We start from the raw sequence: 19124 nt of genomic DNA on the forward strand, positions 1-19124 counted from the left end.
TTTTGAGGTGCCAGTCAGAAGCCATAAACCATTGACTGCCATGTAGCCAGGGATCACACCAAAGTTAAAGGCAGTGGACACTATTGGTAATTACTCAAAATAATTGTCATCATAAAACCTTTCTTGATTACAAGTAATGGGGAGAGGTTGATGGTATAAAATATTGTGAGAAACAGCTCCCTCTGAAGTGACGTAGTTTTCGAGAAAGAAGTAATTTTCCTTGAATTTGATTTCGAGACCTCAAGTTTAGAATTTGAGGTCTCAAAATCAAGCATCAGAAAGCACACAACTTCATGTTACAAGGGTGATTTTTCCCTCAATATTATCTCGCAAATTCAACGACCGATTGAGCTCAAATTTTCACAGGTTTGTTATTTTATGCATATGTTGAGATACACCAACTGTGAAGACTAGTCTTTGACAATTACCAATAGTGTCCACTGTCTTTAACCAACACACATTTTTGGAAGCGGCAGCACTTCAAATATCAAACAATGAAACACAAGGGAACACATGGGTTATACAATCTAGTTAGGTGTATAGCAAAACCATGCTCATGAAATACACAGGAGGTGTGTTCTATCGGCTCAATATGCATTTCCACCAAATCAGCAATTAAAAGACACTGACAAAATGGACTGTAGTTATCAGCTTTATTTTCACATTTTTCACTTGACATGAAAACAATAAACTTATAAAAAAACCAAGAGAAAGTATCAAACATGTTGCACACATAAATTGGTTTATCTAAACCTACAATAAACTCTATTTAACAGCGTCTGGTTTGTGACCTTTCAGCGCCCAATTTCATGGCTCTGCCTAATGCCAAAATCTTGCATACGATCACCATTCTCCGCTAGCAGAGCAAGAGCAGAGCAGAGCAGAGCAAGCGCCGTATTTCTGCTCAAGCTGTGTAAGCGTAGAATGCATTGTAACATGGAGTACACATGCATACATGTACAAGCAAAAATTCCCTGCAAACCCGTGAAATATGCTTGGCATAAGCTCGACATTCCCTGCTTACACAAGCACTGATTCTTGCTTACGCCTACGGTAAGCAGAGCCATGAAATTGGGCCCAGATCAGTTTTGTTATGACGACGAAATTGGAACCTATCTGATCAGATCTGGGGCCGATTTCACAAAGATCTAAAATTGATCGTAACTGCAAATCAATCGTAGTTGTTTAGTAAAGTGTGATGTCACAATACAAATCACTATGGTGATACTGGAAATTTGTGTTGCGATGAATTTGATTGCTTTGTGAAATCGGCCCAAGGTACACATACTGTATGTGTAAGTGCCATTGAATGAACACTAGAGGCCTGTTTTGCAAATCCTACCCAAAACCAAGTTTGTTATAAAATTCACTGATTGAAACAATTACTGAGAGCTATGTGAAAACAGGTCATTAACCAGACACAATTCATGACAAAGCTCATGAAACTTGAAACTTAGTGTTCTGAAACTCTTTAGATTTGTAAAAACATTACTGGTATGATTGTTTTATTTCGGCATGAGTCATTCAGTAATTTATCAATACAGGGTGCGTTCGTTTAGCTTCCCTGGGTCAACCTCGGTTTTTTTGAAAACACTTTCTGATTTTCCTGAGGGCAAACAAATTCAGAAATCTGAATGATGCAGAAAGAATATCAAGCCTGCTTTCAAAAGGTAAGTTCAAAACAAATGTGTACACAACTATTAGCAAGAACAAGAATTGTTGACGAAGGGCAGATTTCAGCATCCTGTCTTATTGCATGGTTCATGCTTTACATGAAGTGAATAAATGGCTTCAGATATATGTAAACTAACCACCAAGACTAGCGGACTCGCAAAATGATCAAGCTTGGTGTTGCCTCACCTCATGCTAAGCATGGTTGGTTTAGCTGTGCGGTGCTTAATTCTTCCAAATCAAACTCTGAATTGGGGATAGCTTGGGTTTTAAACTTCACATGTCAATCGTTATAAGATGGACCAAAGAAGAACGTTGAAGATTTGCACAATTGACTCACAAGACTACAAGGTACAGTTTTGCTTTGCATGCATTTGTGTTGAAGTCAGGACGAGTCCATAAAAGTCTGGTAGAAACGTCTGGCACAGCAGGGCATCCACATCACATAACGTTTATTTTTTGTTGTAAACGACGAAGAGTAGTCTTTTTTTAATCTATCCTGTGATGACCTGGTGTATAAAGAAAACAGAAACAAAATATCACTGGGTCTGTCAGATTTACCAGTGCAGTAGCATTTATCAAGTTTCTTGAGAAAATACTTTGTACAATTGTATTGTTCTGGTTTTATCCGCTATACACTGACTTGCACCTCTGTGGACCCCGGTTTGACTCCCAAACCAGAGCCTTGTATGTGGATTGGGTAAATTTCAGTCCCTACCTGACTGCGTCGGTTTTCCCTAAAAGGGTTTTCCTCCCACGTCTCAAACGGAAATTTCTTCATTGTCTTCTCCACAAAAAGTTGGTGTGATGTTTCAATGAGGATGCTTTGCTGACTATATAATTCAGATTCAGATATGGATTCAACCCTTCATTGCTGTGATAGAGGTTTAGGATGGCAAGAATACTTACAATGTCATCGATTTTCATGATACTTGTGACGCATTCTGCTGCTAGCTTGATAGCACTGGTTGATACTAATAAAGGTTGGACAACATTCTCCTCCAGAATATTTGTAATTGCACCCTACAAAAAAACAAAAAAATTAAAACCATCATATTAGAAAATGAAGCAAATAACACATACAATTGCCACAACTAAATTCAACAGTGTTTAAACAGTCAATGCCAATAAGAGACTTCTGAAAACTTTGTGGCAGTAAAAGTAACATTGTTTACGCTGTTCTCAGCATGTGAACTAACCTGGTAAGTCTGCTGCCACCTAGTGTCCCAAAACATTCTCCAATATGAGTAAACCTTATTAACCCATTACTGTAGTACAGTACAAACTTAAAAATGCAAAAGCGCTTGTTTCGTCCCAAAAAGATTATGCACGATTTGAACATACTTCATTCGCTTATATACCAGTTCATGTGTGTCAAAACGTCAGGCCATTAGCTAATCCTTTTTAAATTTTTCTTTTAAAGGCAGTGGACACAATTGGTAATTACTCAAAATAATTATTAGCATTAAACCTTACTTGGTAATGAGTAATGGGGAGAGGTTGATAGTTAACATTGTGAGAAAGTGACATAATAATATCATATTTATTTATTCGGGCAATCACATTTACAAGCACATGTACATACATTAGACATATTCAAGAAAACAAAGTAAAACAACAGTGGGGTGCCCAGGAGAGCATAAAAGTAAAAAAAATAACTATCGCCAAAAAGCGTATGTCTCCTAAGTAGTTTTCGAGAAAGAAGTAATTTGCCACAAATTTGATTTCGAAACCTCAGATTTAGAATTTGAGGTCTGAAAATCAAGCATCTGAAAGCACACAACTTCATGTGACCATGGTGCGACAAGGGTGTTTTTTCTTTCATTAATATCTCAACGACCGATTGAGCTCAAATTTTCACAGGTTTGTTATTTTATGCATATGTTGAGACACACCAACTGTGAAGACTAGTCTTTGTAAATTACCAATAGTGTCCAGTGTCTTTAACCTCAGTTTATGTGAGGTCAATTACCACAACAAACCAACAACCACTAATCAGAGCAAACTTACACCGTTTCTGACAGGCGCACCATAGTCGTGCCGAACCAAATAAATTAGGAGCAACTCTAGGTCGACCTAAGTAAATTTTAGTTTCAGACAGACAATCTTTAACATAACATTAACATTAGGTTCATCTCATCATAAGGTTGACGTCTGAAACCAAGGTGCTCCAGCGTCGTTCAAAACGATTGTGACAGTCGTTCTTTCGACTTCTAGTGCATCCAGTTGCTTCTGTTTCAGACATTGGACTTATCATGTACTTAGTTCAGAATTTGGTTCGGTGCGACTATGGAGCGCCTGTCTGAAACGGGTGTAACACAATAAAACAAAGTTGTTCCCACCTTGCGAACATTGATCCCTGCCGTCTTCTCCCCGTGTGCGTGTCTGTTTCTCAACTCAGTCACCACAGAGATTGGATTCAGACCAGCATTCTCAGCCAGGGTGGATGGTATGACCTCCAGAGCTTCAGCGAAGGCGCTGAAGCAGTAGCCTTCCATCCCGGTCAAGCTGTGAGCGTACTCCATCATGCGATGGGATACCTCAATCTCAGGGGCTCCTCCACCGGCGATGAGGGCCTTGTTCTTGACGAGACAGCGGATGACACAGAGAGCATCATGGATGGAGCGATCCGCCTCTTCTAGGACGAGCTTGTTGGAGCCACGGATCAAGACTGTCAGCGTTCTTCCTGGGTTGGCTGCTCCTGTGACCTGCATACGCAAAATACATGGATCTTAGAAATAACATACTTTCTTGAGAAGTTACTGGATCGTAATGAATAAGATTTTTACAAACCATAAATTAATTGGCTTTGTTATAGATTCTCCTTCTCTCTAACAAAGACCAAAACAATATCATAACTCAATGCTAGAACAACCATACTCTAATTATGGTGGTATGCCTGATCTCACGACTTATTATCCCTTTGTCCAACGGAATTATTATTGAAAACTAACAGATTGGGGGGGGGGCTTTATTGTCGAACACCTTTCTCACACACAACCATCAAACTCACTCAACCCTCTAACTTTTTGTAACATTTTCCAGTGAGTTTGCCAAACGTTGTAAAAACCATTCAACTTCAACTTCAAGTGCTGCGTATAATGAAACAACTGTGGACAGAACTAACAGTGTACATGTGTGTACAGTGTAGATGATATCATTTCATTTCACAGGCTGGCAGAGTTTATTCGTCATTCACAGTGAATGATATTGAATGCTCAACCAGTAGGAGGGTTGACTGTGTAGTTTCATTCATCATCACATATCATATTGCAGGCTGGCATAGTTTATCTATCATTCAAAACCACAGTGGACGATTTTGATCGGTCAAAGAGTAGGAGGGTTAGACAAATTAACCTGTCTCCTCGGTATAATTTTTCTGATCACTGAGGTGATGCAGTTTAAGAGGTCCTTCTATTTACCTTGACTACTTTACTAGTTCCTGTAGCAACCTCTTCAACTAGTTCAGCTGAGGCCAACATCTCCGCCGTGAAGTGGTCTATGCTGGCAATGGGCTTGCAGTTGATGGACTGATGAGGGAATGTAACAAATATGTTTATTTTATTTTTATTTAATTTAATTTAGTTTAATTTTATTAAGCATCCAAACAGCGCAAGCGACCATTATAGGATGCATAAGAATATTCAACATTATGTAACAGTAAAATGTATTAATTATAGGAAATAAACAAACAGTAAAACACGCAAGAGGGTAAACCCTAAACCAAAAACAGACAGAAATCTTGCAAGACCCAAATAAAGGACAATGGAGTATCAAGTCTCTCGTAGCATATTTAGGGATACCAAACTCTACGAGAAATAATAAATATCTACCAAAACATTTAAAAGAGCAGCAAGTTAATAATAATAATAACCTTACTTATAAAGCGCTTTTTACAAAAGCGATACAAAGCGCTAAACAGGGGCAGAACAGGAGCATGGAGGCAATTGCCTCACGGGCCTGATACTTCACGGAGGCAATGAAGGCCATTGCCTCCTTGCCCCATGGTCATTGCCTTGGTGCCATTGAAATGCTCCAGTAGAAGTTTACTATTTACTCATAGGGTGCCCTTTACAAAGGAGAACATTCCTCGGTGTCCATGCTCTTTCAAAAAAAGAAGCATACAGGCCTGTCTTCTATGAAGTATCAGAGATGTACATAACAATGACATGATAAACCAAACATGTACAGCTAATTAAAAGAAGCATACAGGCCTGTCTTCTATGAAGTATCTGGGATGTACATAACAATAACATGATAAACCAAACATGTACAGCTATTTGTAAGAGCACTACATACCTTGCAGATGAACTCAATGTCTTCTCTCTCAATATCCTTGACCACCATGATCTTCATCTTGGTCAGGAAGTGCAGCGCTAGATCATTCAGAGCATCCCTGCAACATTGCACATATCAATCAAGTTGTTACACTTAAACACCTGTTCATATGTGTTTCGAGAAAGACTCTACTAGGGTCAAAAATGTCGGACCATTAACTATAGGTCCTCTTGGTTGGTGAGCAGTTTGCAATAGCTCATTCTTTCTACGCATATACTCTATCTAGTAAGGCTAATGGGAACACCAAGCACATGAAATATTTAATGAGTTGTGGTGGTGCAGAAAAGAACAGCAAGGCCCAATTTCATAACACCTTGTAATGTATACTGTTTGTGCATGGCTCCGTGCTTATGTTTGTTCAGCAGAAACATTTTTCTCGGCACGATTTTCTGTTGAACAGATTGTTGGGATTGGTCCCTGGCATGCCTGGTGGTGTAACAACTTGTGGGCATAAGACGTTTACTGCTATAAACCATTTTGAGATGTGGTGGACATATACTATAACACTGTAAGGTTTTGGTAAGTTTGTCTGTATACACCCAAACCACACAGTGCACTCCTATAGTTGCCACTATACAAAAAGGCTAATTGGGATAGGACTATAGTCATAACCTTTTCGTGTCCACCAAAATCAACCAGAGAGTTTGGATGATTTTGGAGGATCGAAGCACATTTGACATTTAACTACATGAATACAATTCATATCGGTTGATTTTGGAGGAATGGGGAAGTACGCACCGTAAACAAACTCGCATTGGTTCATCTTGGAGGATTGAGCATGTTTGCTTTATGATGGGGTCGGGTGGGGCTAGGCCATAGCTGCAACAACAACTAAACAAACTTAAACTGGAATGGATCTCCCCATATAAAATTCCCTTAAAGCCTTCATTGGAAATATGTTTGTTTGCACCTTCTTCTCCTGCCTAAATCGTCTCCAACCACTTCTTGGTACTTACCTAAGAATAGATTTTTGGATGAGTAAGACATTACAGCCAGCCTTCTTGATCTGTTTGACAAGGTTCAGAATGTACGCTCTCTCCTCACGCAACACACGATCCATCTGGGTGTAGTCAGACACTACCACTTGGTTGTCCATCTAAAATGTAAAATGTGTAAAATGTGTTAAAAGTGGAAGACAGTCACAACTGAAACACTAACACACTACCATGGTCTGTGGCTGCATATGGAACCATAAACTGTCATCCAGTTATTGCACACGTGTGTGCTCTCCATAGATATGATAAAGAGGGAGGGCATGCGCAGTTACTAAGTGAGAGTTCATAATTCCGTGTACAGCCACGAGCTTGCTTTGATCATTATGTCACATTTTAAAGGGAGACTGCCAGTGTCCTAATCAAAGCAGGCTTGCTGCGACTGTACATGAAATTATCAAACTCTCGCCTACTTACTGCACATGTGCAAGCTTGGCATCATATCACAAAGTATGCCATAATACCTTGATTAGTCACAGGGCCTGTTGCGATCATGAAAAAAGTCTCCCCTTAAAATCTTCACTGAGCTCTGTACCATTACATTAGGGAATATAAAAACACTAACCCAGATTCAACAAGGAGAGATATATTTGTTCTCAGCACTTGACAATATGGTGGTAGCTCAGTGTTGGATCTTGTTAACACAGTATTTGCACACAGCTATTGAATCCCGTGGCATCGTGGATGCTAACTCCGGGCCTCACCCATAATTGATACCAACTGACTTTCATTACCACATTTATCATAGTATTGACCAGTCATCCTTGAGTGAAGCAAGGGTGTGCCCCTAAGTTTTGTTTTTAAAGTTGTGTATAAATGTCTGAAGCGGTGACACTTGTGTCCTTATGCAAGACACTTAACCATTGCTTCATCCTTCGGATGGGACGTAAAGCCGTTGGTCCCATGTGTTGTGTAACGCATGCAAAAGAACACTGTGCACTTATCTAAAAGAGAAGGGGTTCGCCCCGGTGTTCCTGGCTGTTGCTGCTGAATGCACAGTAGCACCTTGTAAACCCTTATAAGGTGCTACATAATTGGGTCTCAGAAATCATACCTTCAATAACATATCTTTCTGAAAGTTTGTGTATACTCAGTAACCTTGTTGGTAGATACGTGCACCATATACGACTATAATATTATTTTAATTAAAGACAATGGACACTATTGGTAATTGTCAAAGACCAGTCTTCTCACTTGGTGTATCTCAACATATGCATAACAAACCTGTGAAAATTTCAGCTCAATTGGTTGTTGAAGTTGCGAGATAGTAATGCAATAAAAAACACCCTTCTCACACAAAGTTGTGTGCGTTTAGAAGGTTGACTTCGAGACCTCAAATTCTAAATCTGAGGTCTCGAAATCAAATTCGAAAACTATGTCACTTCAGAGAGAGCCGTTTCTCACAATTTTTAATACCATCAACCTCTCCCCGTTACTCGTCACCAAGTAAGGTTTTATGTTAATAATTATTTGAGTAATTACCAATAGTGTCCACTGCCTTTAAGTTAATTTTTACAAATACACTATTATGACTCACAGAAATATGGAAATCTAACTAATCCTATTTGCAGAGACACTGTCTCCTAGAACTTACGTCTGTTTTTGGTGGTGAGAGGCAGAACTGGATGAGTCCAATGCGAGCCTTCTCCACCTTAGTGGGTCCACCGCTTCCTGCTGACCTCTGGGCGAACACCATGCCGTCAATCAGCTCAGTATCTTCAATGGTACCACTGTGGGGAAACAGAGCAAGCAACAATAAGAAGGAGAGCGAGTAGTCATTTTTACCTCATTAATCTCTTACATCAGGGCCCGAATTAACACTGGACCACAGGCCCGAGATCAGTGAATTTAGCTTCGGGCCAGAAAACACATGTCCGGACAAGCCCGTTGGTTCGTGTTTTTTAACTGAGAAAATGATAGGTTAAAGGCAGTGGACACTATTGGTAATTGTCAAAGACAATTCACAGTTGGTGTATCTCAACATATCCATAAAATAGCAAACCTGTGAAAATTTGAGCTTAATCGGTCATCGTACTTGCGAGATAATAATGAAAGAAAAAATACCCTTGTCACACGAAGTTGTGTGTATTTAGATGGTTGATTTCGAGACCTCAAGTTCTAAACTTGAGGTCTCGAAATCAAGTTCGTGGAAAATTACTTCTTTCTCGAAAACTATGGCACTTCAGAGGGAGCCATTTCTCACACTGTTTTATACCATCAACCTCTCCCCATTACTCGTAACCAAGAAAGGTTTTATGGTAATAATTGTTTTGAGTAATTACCAATAGTGTCCACTGCCTTTAACTCAATGTGTAGTACCTTTATGAACAAAAATCATTGATTTTCATGTTTTTTATCATGACAATAAATATTTTTGAAATTTAAGGCCGGTTTATAGTCGGTCTCGTGATGGTCCTGCGATGGAAATTTTGACACGCGACACAGTTTATAGTCATTGCTGAGGCCTAAAAACTGTGTAATTTTTTTATCGTGCGGCAAGATTTCAATCGCCCGACCATTGTGCGGTTGACTATAAACTGGCCTTTAATGTCTAATAAATATTTTTTAATTTTGTCGAGTATCGAAGTGCACTTACACACCAGACAAATGATAGAGACTTTCTTTGTGTTTGTTCAACTCTTTTCCAGTCTGGTCTTATAAAGTAAAGTACCAGATGTTACTCAATTCTTGCTCAAAAATGCCCCATTGAACTTCGGAGAATAAGTACCTGACAGAAAAAGCCAACTTTAATAATTTTCCTCCATCTTCTATACTTTCAGTTCCAGAGTAACTTACATGATACTACCAAAGCAGAACGAAAACCAAGTCCTCTATTTTGATTATTCTGACCAAAAAAACAACTAGGGTCACATACACTTACCCCAGTTTCTTGATGATCTTGACATCCCTAAGATCAACGGAGTTGGGACTCTTGGGATCGATGATTCTTAACACTGCGTCCACGGAGAGAGGGGCTAAGAGACTTGAGTACTGTGAAACAACCTGTCATATCAAAGTAGAATATTGTGGTTAATTTGACAAACAACTCAGTGAAGGTTTGCATCGTTTGTGTACATTAGAGGTAACTGGTTTTTTATTATTTCTTTTTATTAAAGTAAATCAGGGTTCTTACAAATTGTTGGGCATTCTCGACCAACATTTTGGAAGTTTGGCCAAAGCATGCTGAATTTAATCAAGGTCTGTGGAATGTTTTCTACATGGTTTTCTCATGTGGGGGGGGGGGGGATAAAAATAATAACCAGAGTAACATGCCTGTGATATTTTTTAACAGGACTCGGGAAAGTACTGATTGTACAGTGCTAACATACATCGGTGCATGGGTAAAAACCAAAATTTAAATTCTTTATCCTGATGCAAAATTAACATCTCTAAAATAATAATAACAATAATTTTTGGCATAACTGCGAAGGCTCACAGCTTTCCTTTTAGATCTGCGAATGGAAAGCCATGTCAAGTCCGAAGAGGAGCAGAATCAGTATCTTCGTACATCTGGGACGTTACCAAAGCAATTAAAAGTTTGGTTTCTACTGCGATATCTATTCATTCAGCTTACCTTAGAATTGAGAGAGGTACTAGCGCTCTTGATGAGTGTCTCTCGATCGCTCAGATCAATCGGCACTGCCATTTCAGTTAGGATCTCTACAGCCTTCTCTGCCGCACGATGGAAAGATTCAGAGATGGTCGTAGGATGAATGCCTGAAGAAGAAAAAAATATAAACAAATTAAATTGTTAAACGTTTGATTGTTGCGCAGAGAACACTAATTATGAAAAGAAAACGCAATCCTTGAAAGTAAAGCCAACACCATGGACTGGAATACAGAAATTATATAGAACAAACTGCTATCAAGTTATCAACTTTTGCATGTAAAACCCAATCAAACTTGATGGTGATAAAACAGGTAGGTAGCTCTCAATCAAACTCTTTTCCTCACCCTTTTTGAGAAGATTTGAAGCTGCTGCAAGAAGACTGCCTGCAATAACAACAACTGATGTAGTACCATCTCCAGCTTCAATGTCTTGGGCCTTGGACAGCTCCACAAGCTGAAATGAAATAAACACCAAATGAATTATCTAACAAGAGTTGAACTGCGACTTCAAATCAATCTGGAAAACCCAGACTTCCATGTCTGCTTGGGCCCCTACAGGGAAGCAACGGTTTTTTTTCTTCTAGATCCTTACCATTTTTGCTGCAGGATGTAAGACCTGGATCTGTTTAAGAATGGTCGCTCCATCATTGGTAATGGTCACATCCCCATTAGCACTCTGAATCTGTCAAAACACAACAACAAAATAATTCAAAATATCTATAATCCAGTCAAAAAGGATTTGTAAACGAAGCAGAAAACCCAGTTATCCATACAATAAATTTATTCTTCAGATGAAAGGTCCCAAATAGCATCCATGATGTTTCTGTTTGCCATGTGACCTTCAAAATCTTGCCTGGAATTTCAACTTTGAGAGGGAAAGCCATTTCTACTGGAAAATCTTGAAGTCTAAAGGAGACTTTTGCACAGAAAAAAAATGGCATGCCTTCCAAAACACTTGCCAGTAATATTGGATCAACCATTTATAACAATTCATCTGCAAACTTACGTATGGTAGCATCATTAATCAATTTTTGTAAGCTGCCATTTCTCTCTTTAGATATCATTAAATTACTTATAAATGCCCTTCTTTATGTCTCTGTTTCTGTACAAAGTGAAAAACCTGAGGTGAGTTTTTTAAAAGAGAGAAAATTACCATTTTGTCCATACCGCGAGGACCAAGACTAGTTCTGACAGCATCAGCAACAGCTAAAAGGAAATAAATTAAAAAAAAGCGATTTAGGCATGTTATTCTAAGAAGGAAGAATTAAATCATACATCTAAATAAGGATTACAAGTGCATTTACATTTATTTTCCTAAATGTCAATTAACAAATTCAAACCCCAAAGAAAATGGCTAATCCTGTACTTGGTACTAAATTTATAATAACAATAATAATACAATTTGTTAATGTTTTTGCACCAGGTGCTCCCTTAAAACTTTCGCACGCTCTTTACTTTTAAAAATAGGCTTTTGTTTTAAAGGCAGTGGACACTATTTGTAAATGATTATCATAAAAACGTTACATTGAAGAAACGTAGTTTTTGAGAAAAAAAGTAAATTTCCACGAATTTGATTTCGAGACCTCAGATTTAGAATTTGATGTTTCGAAATCAAGCATCTGAAAGCACACAACTTCGTGTGACAAAAAAAGGTGTTTTTTTTCTATTGTTATTCTCACAACCTCCACCGCCAATCGAGCTCAAATTTTCACAGGTTTGTTATTTCATGCGCATATTGAGATACACCAAGTGAGAAGACTGGCCTTTGACAATTACCAATAGTGTCCAGTGTCTTTAAATCGTTCAAATTAAAAATATCACATTTGATAAGTGTTTTTTTTCAAAAATTCGACCCTCTCACACAATCAACTTTAATTGGATTTATATTATTTATTTAAACAAATATGTTTGTAAATAGTTTTTGTAATTTTTAAATAACGTTAATAACGAATTTTTAATCATGCACAAAAACAAGCTAAAATTCTCTGAGTGACCCAACCAAATACGCCGCCTGTGTGTGTAAGCACCGATCCCCCGCACCGAGTGCGCAGCATGCAGGCATGTACATGTACATGTACATGTACTGTATGAACATCGTGCGTGTTTGGTTGGGTCACGCTGATTGGTTGTTGCCAAGCAAGTGCGACGTTCAAAATCACTAGTTGGGCCCGCTATGGATTATGGATATATTCGGTCAGTCTTTTGGTAAGTTTTTGTCGTTTTTTCTGCCAAATATTTTCATGATGTTGTTTTAAGGGTTCCAGATGATGTTGTCATACAATAAAGATCAACTCCATGTGTTTAGAATGTCTGTCATGATTTTGGAAAGTGGAAAAAAAGGACGAATCTGATCACGAGTCTGGCAAAAACTGGTCAAAACTGCTAGTTACACCGATAATATCAGTCTTGTGTCGTAACCCTCCGGTCTCCGACCGTCGGGAGGATGGAGGGTTACGATTATCGCAACTAGTGTACAACAAGCATGCATGACTAGGGCTGGTTCCAATTTCATGGCTTTGCTTACCGCCAGATTCTGCACTTACGAACACAATTCCGCCGCTTGCAGTGCAACTGCACAAGCGCTCAAAGCAAAGTCTGTTTATGTAACAAAGAATTGCAGCACAAACCTGACAAGACAAGCCAAAATTCACAGCTAAAAAACCTGTGAAATACGCTTGACATAACAGCAGAGATATTCCCTGCTTCCGCAAGCGCCGATTCTTTCGGTAAGCAGAGCCATGAAATTGGGCCCAGATGACCAATCACAACAATCAGATCACAGTATGCTTATGTCATGACTGAGCAGACACTTTATTTGGCAATATAATAGACACTCGACAAATGACACAAAAAATGACGGCAAAATATCCACCGTCTTTTTACTTGGATTTGATAATGATATGCCTACCAATATGAAAACATATAAAAAATACATTTATAACTTCGGCAGAACACTCAGAACATTGTGTACATGACGAAATAACTATAGCAATAAATAGAGATACATGACTTTGAATTTGCTAGGTCATGTTGTTTGTATGAAGGTCTACGGTAGACATTGAATTTTGTAATCTTACCCTTGGCCGCAGAGATGTTTGTTTCGCGGATCAGAGCTGGCTTTTCCTTGTCTTTGTAAGCACTCTGAGATTTGCCACCTCCTTGCGATCTTACCATTTTGAAATCAGGCATTCTGTTACTGTATATTTATTCTTCCAGTTCCAGGAGAAAGATTTTGTTGATGGTTTTTAAATTGTGCGATAATGGAGGATTTTAAAGCACAAAATAACACATGAATGACACAGTGAATTCAACAACCCTACCCTGGGTCAGAGGTCATAGATATTTCTCGAAGGTAAGCAGACTCTCTCAAATAATGTTTTCTAAAAAATATATAGAATATTATATGTTTAAACTTAATCATACTAATAATATCACATTAACTTGAAAAACATGTAAAAGATTAATTTAAATCTTTAAATACTAATAAAACACTTATTATTTGCTTTGAGAAGACATCAACAATTAATTGTTATGAATTTCCTAATTTTGAAATATTTTTGCAGACGAAAATAATTATCAACATGGCAACTGGTGTTGCAGGGCACGCTTTGTCATCAGTGACAAATTCTTGTGTAAAATTACCAAGAAATCCCAAAAGCAGACTTGCTGCTACTTTCACCGAAAGAGGGGGATCGTTTAAGCCGACTGGTTCAAAGCAGGTGAATGGCCGAAGCAGTAAACCGAGGAACACCGCTCCCGATTATGGGGCATATGACGACAGTGGAAATGAATACGAAGGTGAAGGGACAGGCTTTGTTGACAGCCGCGTTGTCGACATGGTCGACAGAGTTGGTGCTGTTGAACATCAAAGTGGTAGTCAGTTTTCTGCACCAACTGATGAAATGTTCGAGAATATCAGAAACAACATCGATACTCTTACTGATGAGGAGTTTTACAGGAACTTGGTTGACATGAAAAACGAACACAGGAAAACACTATCAAGATTGGAGGATCTGTATGACCAGCAATTGTCACTAAACGAAAATGAAAATGAATATTTGTTAAGGACGGCTATGACACAGGAGGAGCCACCATTTACCAAGTCTGGTCCTGTTTATATTGGTGACCATAAGCTACGCCACATAGATGATGAAATAGAACAGTTTGCAAAAAGTCATGACTGGTCTACAAAGAAAGACAATGTTAAAGACATGTCAGCAAAGCCTCCCATTGGCCGACCCAAAACAGCATGGGCAGGTAAAGCCAGACGTAGTCTACGCCGCAGTGTGCCTTCAGAGTCTTGGAATGACATTACCTGGACAAGTGAAAGTGGTCACGATACTAGTGGATCAGAGTTGGAAATGACAACAAGTACTCGTAGGTCCCGTTTGTCTGACTCGTCCTACTCTGCAAATCAAGACATGGTTGGGAAGATGTGGGACGACTTTTCGGTGGATGAGTATGCCCCTCGATCTCGATCAAGAAGCAACTCAAGAGCGTCATCAGTCAAAAGTACTGGAAGCATAAAGAATAAAGAATGGTCTCCTAAGATTACCATCCCAAAGCCTTTCAAGATGACACAACGAGATGCATCAAAGGAGAGAACCAAATCCAAGGCCTGTTTAGAGTTGGAGCATGATCTTGCTGAGAAGGAGAAGGCTGTGGAAGCCGAGTGTCAAAAGCAGTTCAAGGCAACTCCAGCACCAGCGCACACCTTCATGCCACTCTTTGATGAGATCAGAGAAAGGGAAATTGAACGAAGCAGGATGAACCAAGAGAACAGTAAAACAGTTCTACAGTCGCAGCAGAAGCCATTCAAATTCATGAAACGCGAAGAGGAAAAAAAGAAACACCACAGGTCAAAATCTCTGCCGCTAGCAGCAGCAGCCAAAGTGAAGAAGCCAAAGTTCAAGGCGAGAGATGTCCCAAAGTCTGTATTCGACCCGACTGTCAATGACAGAATGCTTGAGGAAGAAGAGTATCGTAAAATCAGAATCAAGATGCGATCAGAGGAGATGCTTCGCCAGTCTGCATTACCTCCCAACATGCAACTTCGGGGAAAAGAGTATACAGATGGTAAAATGAGGCTGAAACTGTACAAGAACAGAGAGAAGAAAGCTTTCATGACTACCGAGCACAAGTTTCGACCTCAGGTCAATGGTGATGTGCCCGACTATGACCAACTGTACCGGCAATTCCAAAGTGACGTCCAAATGAAGAAGAGGGAGAAGGAGCCAACTGTGGTACAGCCTTTTAATCTCCGCACATCCCGCATTCCAGCTAAGATTGATAAGATCAGGGAGGAGTTGAAGAGGGAAGAAGATGATCGAAAGGAGAAGCTTCGGGGATCAACCTCAAGATCTCTAAGTCTGCGCAGCTCCCTTAATATCTCCGAGGACGCCATCCCAGCAAAGACGACAACGGCCTCCAAATTGAGGATGAGTGTAACGGAAAAGAGTCTCAAAGCGAAAGCAGAGAAGGAGAGGGAAGCCATTGAGAAGGAGAGACAGAAGAGAATCAAAGAGCGGAAGCTGAAGCAGTTTGTCTCCAAGAAGGCCTTGGCCAATGACTATTCTGAGAGTCTGTCTGCCAGCAGTAAAACCAAGCTTCATAATTACATGTAAGGAAGATGAATGTGACTGCCAGGTTTTATAATGGAACTTAACAAAAATCCTTGCCTGAATTTCCAAGGAATTTCAGTACACATGGCATGTTTAGCACCATGTTGCTCAGAAATTTCAACGGACCAGCGAACAAATTTGTCCCTGCATTCGTCTAAGGCTTGGAAACCTTCAAAAGAAAATCTATAAAATATTGCTGTCTTGTTAAAACTTGTGAAAGGTTTAAACTTGGCAGTTTATCTTTTTGCAAGTAGTTGTAGTCCAAATTATTTCGAGCAAAATGTTTTTTATCAATGAATAACGGCCCCCAATTGTAAATCCATTTGCACCCATGTTTCTAAAACTTTGCTAGAGTATGACTTTTCTTAATAATTGTTTTGAGTGCTGTCGGTATGTAAGCGAAGGAATTTAGACTCCCAAATTCTTGAAAATGGACACAACCAATGTGCCAAGTGAAGTAGTTTTGGTGCAAGACCTTCTCGTTTTGATTGTCACAAATTGTGTTAATATTTGGAGTACATTTTTTCCTTTCTGTTTGCTTTGTAAATTTACATTCAGTCGGCAATCATTCATAACTGTTGGTGTAGTAAACACATCTTTACAGAAAGACTATATTGATACTTTTAAAACTAAGAGGTAATTGCACAGAAATATCTTCTTTATTTTGCTTTTTTTCCTTTTTTTTTAATGCATGTTTGTATTGCTTTAAAATATATTTTTGTTTTACAATAGTTTTTGTTTTCTGTTGACAGCCAAGCAGGCCGTTCGAGACAAGAGGAATATGATCAAGAGTTGAAGGAGATGATAGCAAGGGTGGATTCTAGACCTCTACTCTTTGAGAGACAATCACAGGTAAGAAACAAAAGCCGAGTCACACTGCAGCGATAACAATGATCACGATGGAAAGAGAACACATTCTATTGGTTGAATTAGCCTGTGCGTATACTGCGTGGAGCAAATTTAACTAATATAATGCATTCTCTTTGCGTCGTGATTGTTATTGTTTTTGTTAGTGCTGTAGTGTGACTCGGCCTTTTAGGCCGAAAATTCATGTGATTGGTATGCGTAGTGCGCAATCCTGTAAAATGAAAGTACACAACCAGCAATGCAAATTTTTGTTGTCTTCTAGCTCATAGTGTTCTTTTAATTTCACACATTGCACATTACACACAACTCATTACAGACACCATTCTTGATTGGTGCGCATTAGTTGGTCATCATTGGGGTTGTGCATCTATGTTTAGTAATTGTTTCCACCAATTCCAATCAGCCTACGTACCGTCGTACACATAATATGATGTTCTTGTGAGCTGATTAAAGGAGCAACACACTTTCTGGGAGGGATCATGACTAACAAAGAAACACTTTACCAAGTCTTCACAGTCACAAAACCATGTGGTGGTTTACAAAGCAAAATGTACTTACACATTTTAGAGGATTAAAAAAAATGTATTACAAATTGTAGGGAATTTAAGGTAAGACAGTTTCATCAATAATAGACCACATGTGTTATTTGGGTGTTTTTTTTCACTGTTGCTCTAACCTGTGACCTTTGTTAAAGGAACGGTCAGCATATTTTTTTTAAGTGCCAAAATGCTTCTATAAAGTTGACCATTCACCCTGGTTCTGTTATAACTCTTTGTATGATTTTGTGTCTGAAGGTTGGCGCTAAGAAAACTGCTGAGCGAAAATACCAACAGGCACTAAAAGATGCAGGGCTGGATGAGGAGTTTCTGGTACGCAAAGGCCGGGGTAGTACTCAAGCATCCACCTCCTTGTACAACGACCCTGAAGATAGCGACGACGACGATAGTTATCAGTATGGTAAACAAGGTGACAGTAGGGATTTCTCTGTGGGTAGTGGGGTTAGATCAACACGGGGTGATCCTAGTTACAACGATGACTTTGAGGATAGCCGTGATGATGACAATAGATCCGTCAGCTCTATACATACTGAGGAAGCTGACGAGACTTATGTTGTAGAGTAATAACTCAATGGTGACATTGAGCATCAGGGTATGCAAAACACCAATTTCAAAGAGCTGCTAGGCATGAAACTTTCTTTCTTGATAAAAACAGGTTTACCAACCAAATTTCTATTTGTTGCATATTGCTTGTTACTGGTATTCATCTGTTGTTTGCTTATCCTGAAAATCATGTGGAAATTTGCTTGGTAGTCCTGTTTTTATCAAGTAAGAAATGTCATGCTTAGCAAATGTTTGTGCTTAGCAGCTCTATGAAATTGGCCCCAGGTCTTAAATTCATTGCTCTGCTTACCTTAGAATTTTGCGCCGAGGGCACATAGTTCTATGGGACATAAGCGCAGAATTCCATCGTAAGCCAGAGCCATGAAATTGGGCCCTGCACGGTCGAGCCACAGTTCAATTGTGAAAACTGCATATTTTGCATTGCATTTCATTGTAGTTGAATGCGAACCAGTCACTTCCTTTTGCAAGGACTTTCTTTCAGATGAAAGAATGAGTAGTTTGCAGGATTATCCAAAACTAGTGTGTAAATATCAATGGAGAGCTTTGTGTGTGAGAACTTAAAATAACAAAAATTTGCCTTATTATAGACTTTAACTATATTTCACATTCATATACAGAAGAGCTCTGTTGCCTTACCCTTTTCGCTCAGTAGCATTACCGTTAGTGGCCTTTTTATACAATGGGCCCTTTTTCTTTAGGCTGTTCATTTAAAAGCAAATTTCTGGCTGGTAACCTATTTTTGATTAGTCAAATGTTCTTTGTACTAAGCAAGTTTTTTGTGTATGGAGGCTTTATGATATAGGGCCCTGAACATTTCCTAATTAACAATCTGTAGTCAAAATATCTAGTACTTTTTTGCTTGAAAAGGGGCAGTAACTCAATGTAATCATGACGTCACAGTCTTG

The 19124-nt window shown here is 39.0% G+C and overlaps 2 protein-coding genes across 2 annotated transcripts; one reads left to right on the forward strand and one right to left on the reverse strand.

Moving 5' to 3' along the window:
* Window positions 1–1503: 1503 nt before the first annotated feature.
* On the reverse strand, window positions 1504–13959 carry LOC117292919 (T-complex protein 1 subunit delta-like). Its single transcript, XM_033775095.1, has 13 exons — window positions 13688–13959; window positions 11764–11816; window positions 11203–11292; window positions 10956–11064; window positions 10576–10718; window positions 9883–10004; window positions 8596–8731; window positions 6966–7105; window positions 5971–6067; window positions 5094–5201; window positions 4014–4379; window positions 2581–2694; window positions 1504–2180 (listed from the first exon to the last, which is right to left on the reverse strand). Exons 1-13 carry the CDS (start codon window positions 13797–13799, stop codon window positions 2166–2168), a joined length of 1605 nt encoding a protein of 534 aa, XP_033630986.1. The 5' UTR covers window positions 13800–13959; the 3' UTR covers window positions 1504–2165.
* Window positions 13960–14190: 231 nt separating this feature from the next.
* LOC117300662 (protein FAM161B-like) lies at window positions 14191–18305 on the forward strand. Its single transcript, XM_033784374.1, has 3 exons — window positions 14191–16230; window positions 16984–17083; window positions 17893–18305. Exons 1-3 carry the CDS (start codon window positions 14192–14194, stop codon window positions 18217–18219), a joined length of 2466 nt encoding a protein of 821 aa, XP_033640265.1. The 5' UTR covers window position 14191; the 3' UTR covers window positions 18220–18305.
* The last annotated feature ends 819 nt before the right edge of the window (window positions 18306–19124 follow it).

This window comes from Asterias rubens, chromosome 1 (genome assembly GCF_902459465.1).
Source record: "Asterias rubens chromosome 1, eAstRub1.3, whole genome shotgun sequence".
NCBI classification, from domain to species: domain Eukaryota; kingdom Metazoa; phylum Echinodermata; class Asteroidea; order Forcipulatida; family Asteriidae; genus Asterias; species Asterias rubens.

What these genes read in the sequence shown, in the direction of transcription:
- LOC117300662 (XM_033784374.1), top strand. Translation starts at nt 14,192, where the DNA reads ATGGCAACTGGTGTTGCAGGGCACGCTTTGTCATCAGTGACAAATTCT. An exon ending in ACCAAGCTTCATAATTACAT is followed by an intron (nt 16,231 to 16,983) that starts GTAAGGAAGATG and finishes TTCTGTTGACAG; the next exon opens with CCAAGCAGGCCGTTCGAGAC. An exon ending in TCTTTGAGAGACAATCACAG is followed by an intron (nt 17,084 to 17,892) that starts GTAAGAAACAAA and finishes TTGTGTCTGAAG; the next exon opens with GTTGGCGCTAAGAAAACTGC.
- LOC117292919 (XM_033775095.1), bottom strand. Translation starts at nt 13,799, where the DNA reads ATGCCTGATTTCAAAATGGTAAGATCGCAAGGAGGTGGCAAATCTCAG. An exon ending in CTCGCGGTATGGACAAAATG is followed by an intron (nt 11,293 to 11,763) that starts GTAATTTTCTCT and finishes GTGTTTTGACAG; the next exon opens with ATTCAGAGTGCTAATGGGGA. An exon ending in TCTCACCACCAAAAACAGAC is followed by an intron (nt 7,106 to 8,595) that starts GTAAGTTCTAGG and finishes TTTACATTTTAG; the next exon opens with ATGGACAACCAAGTGGTAGT.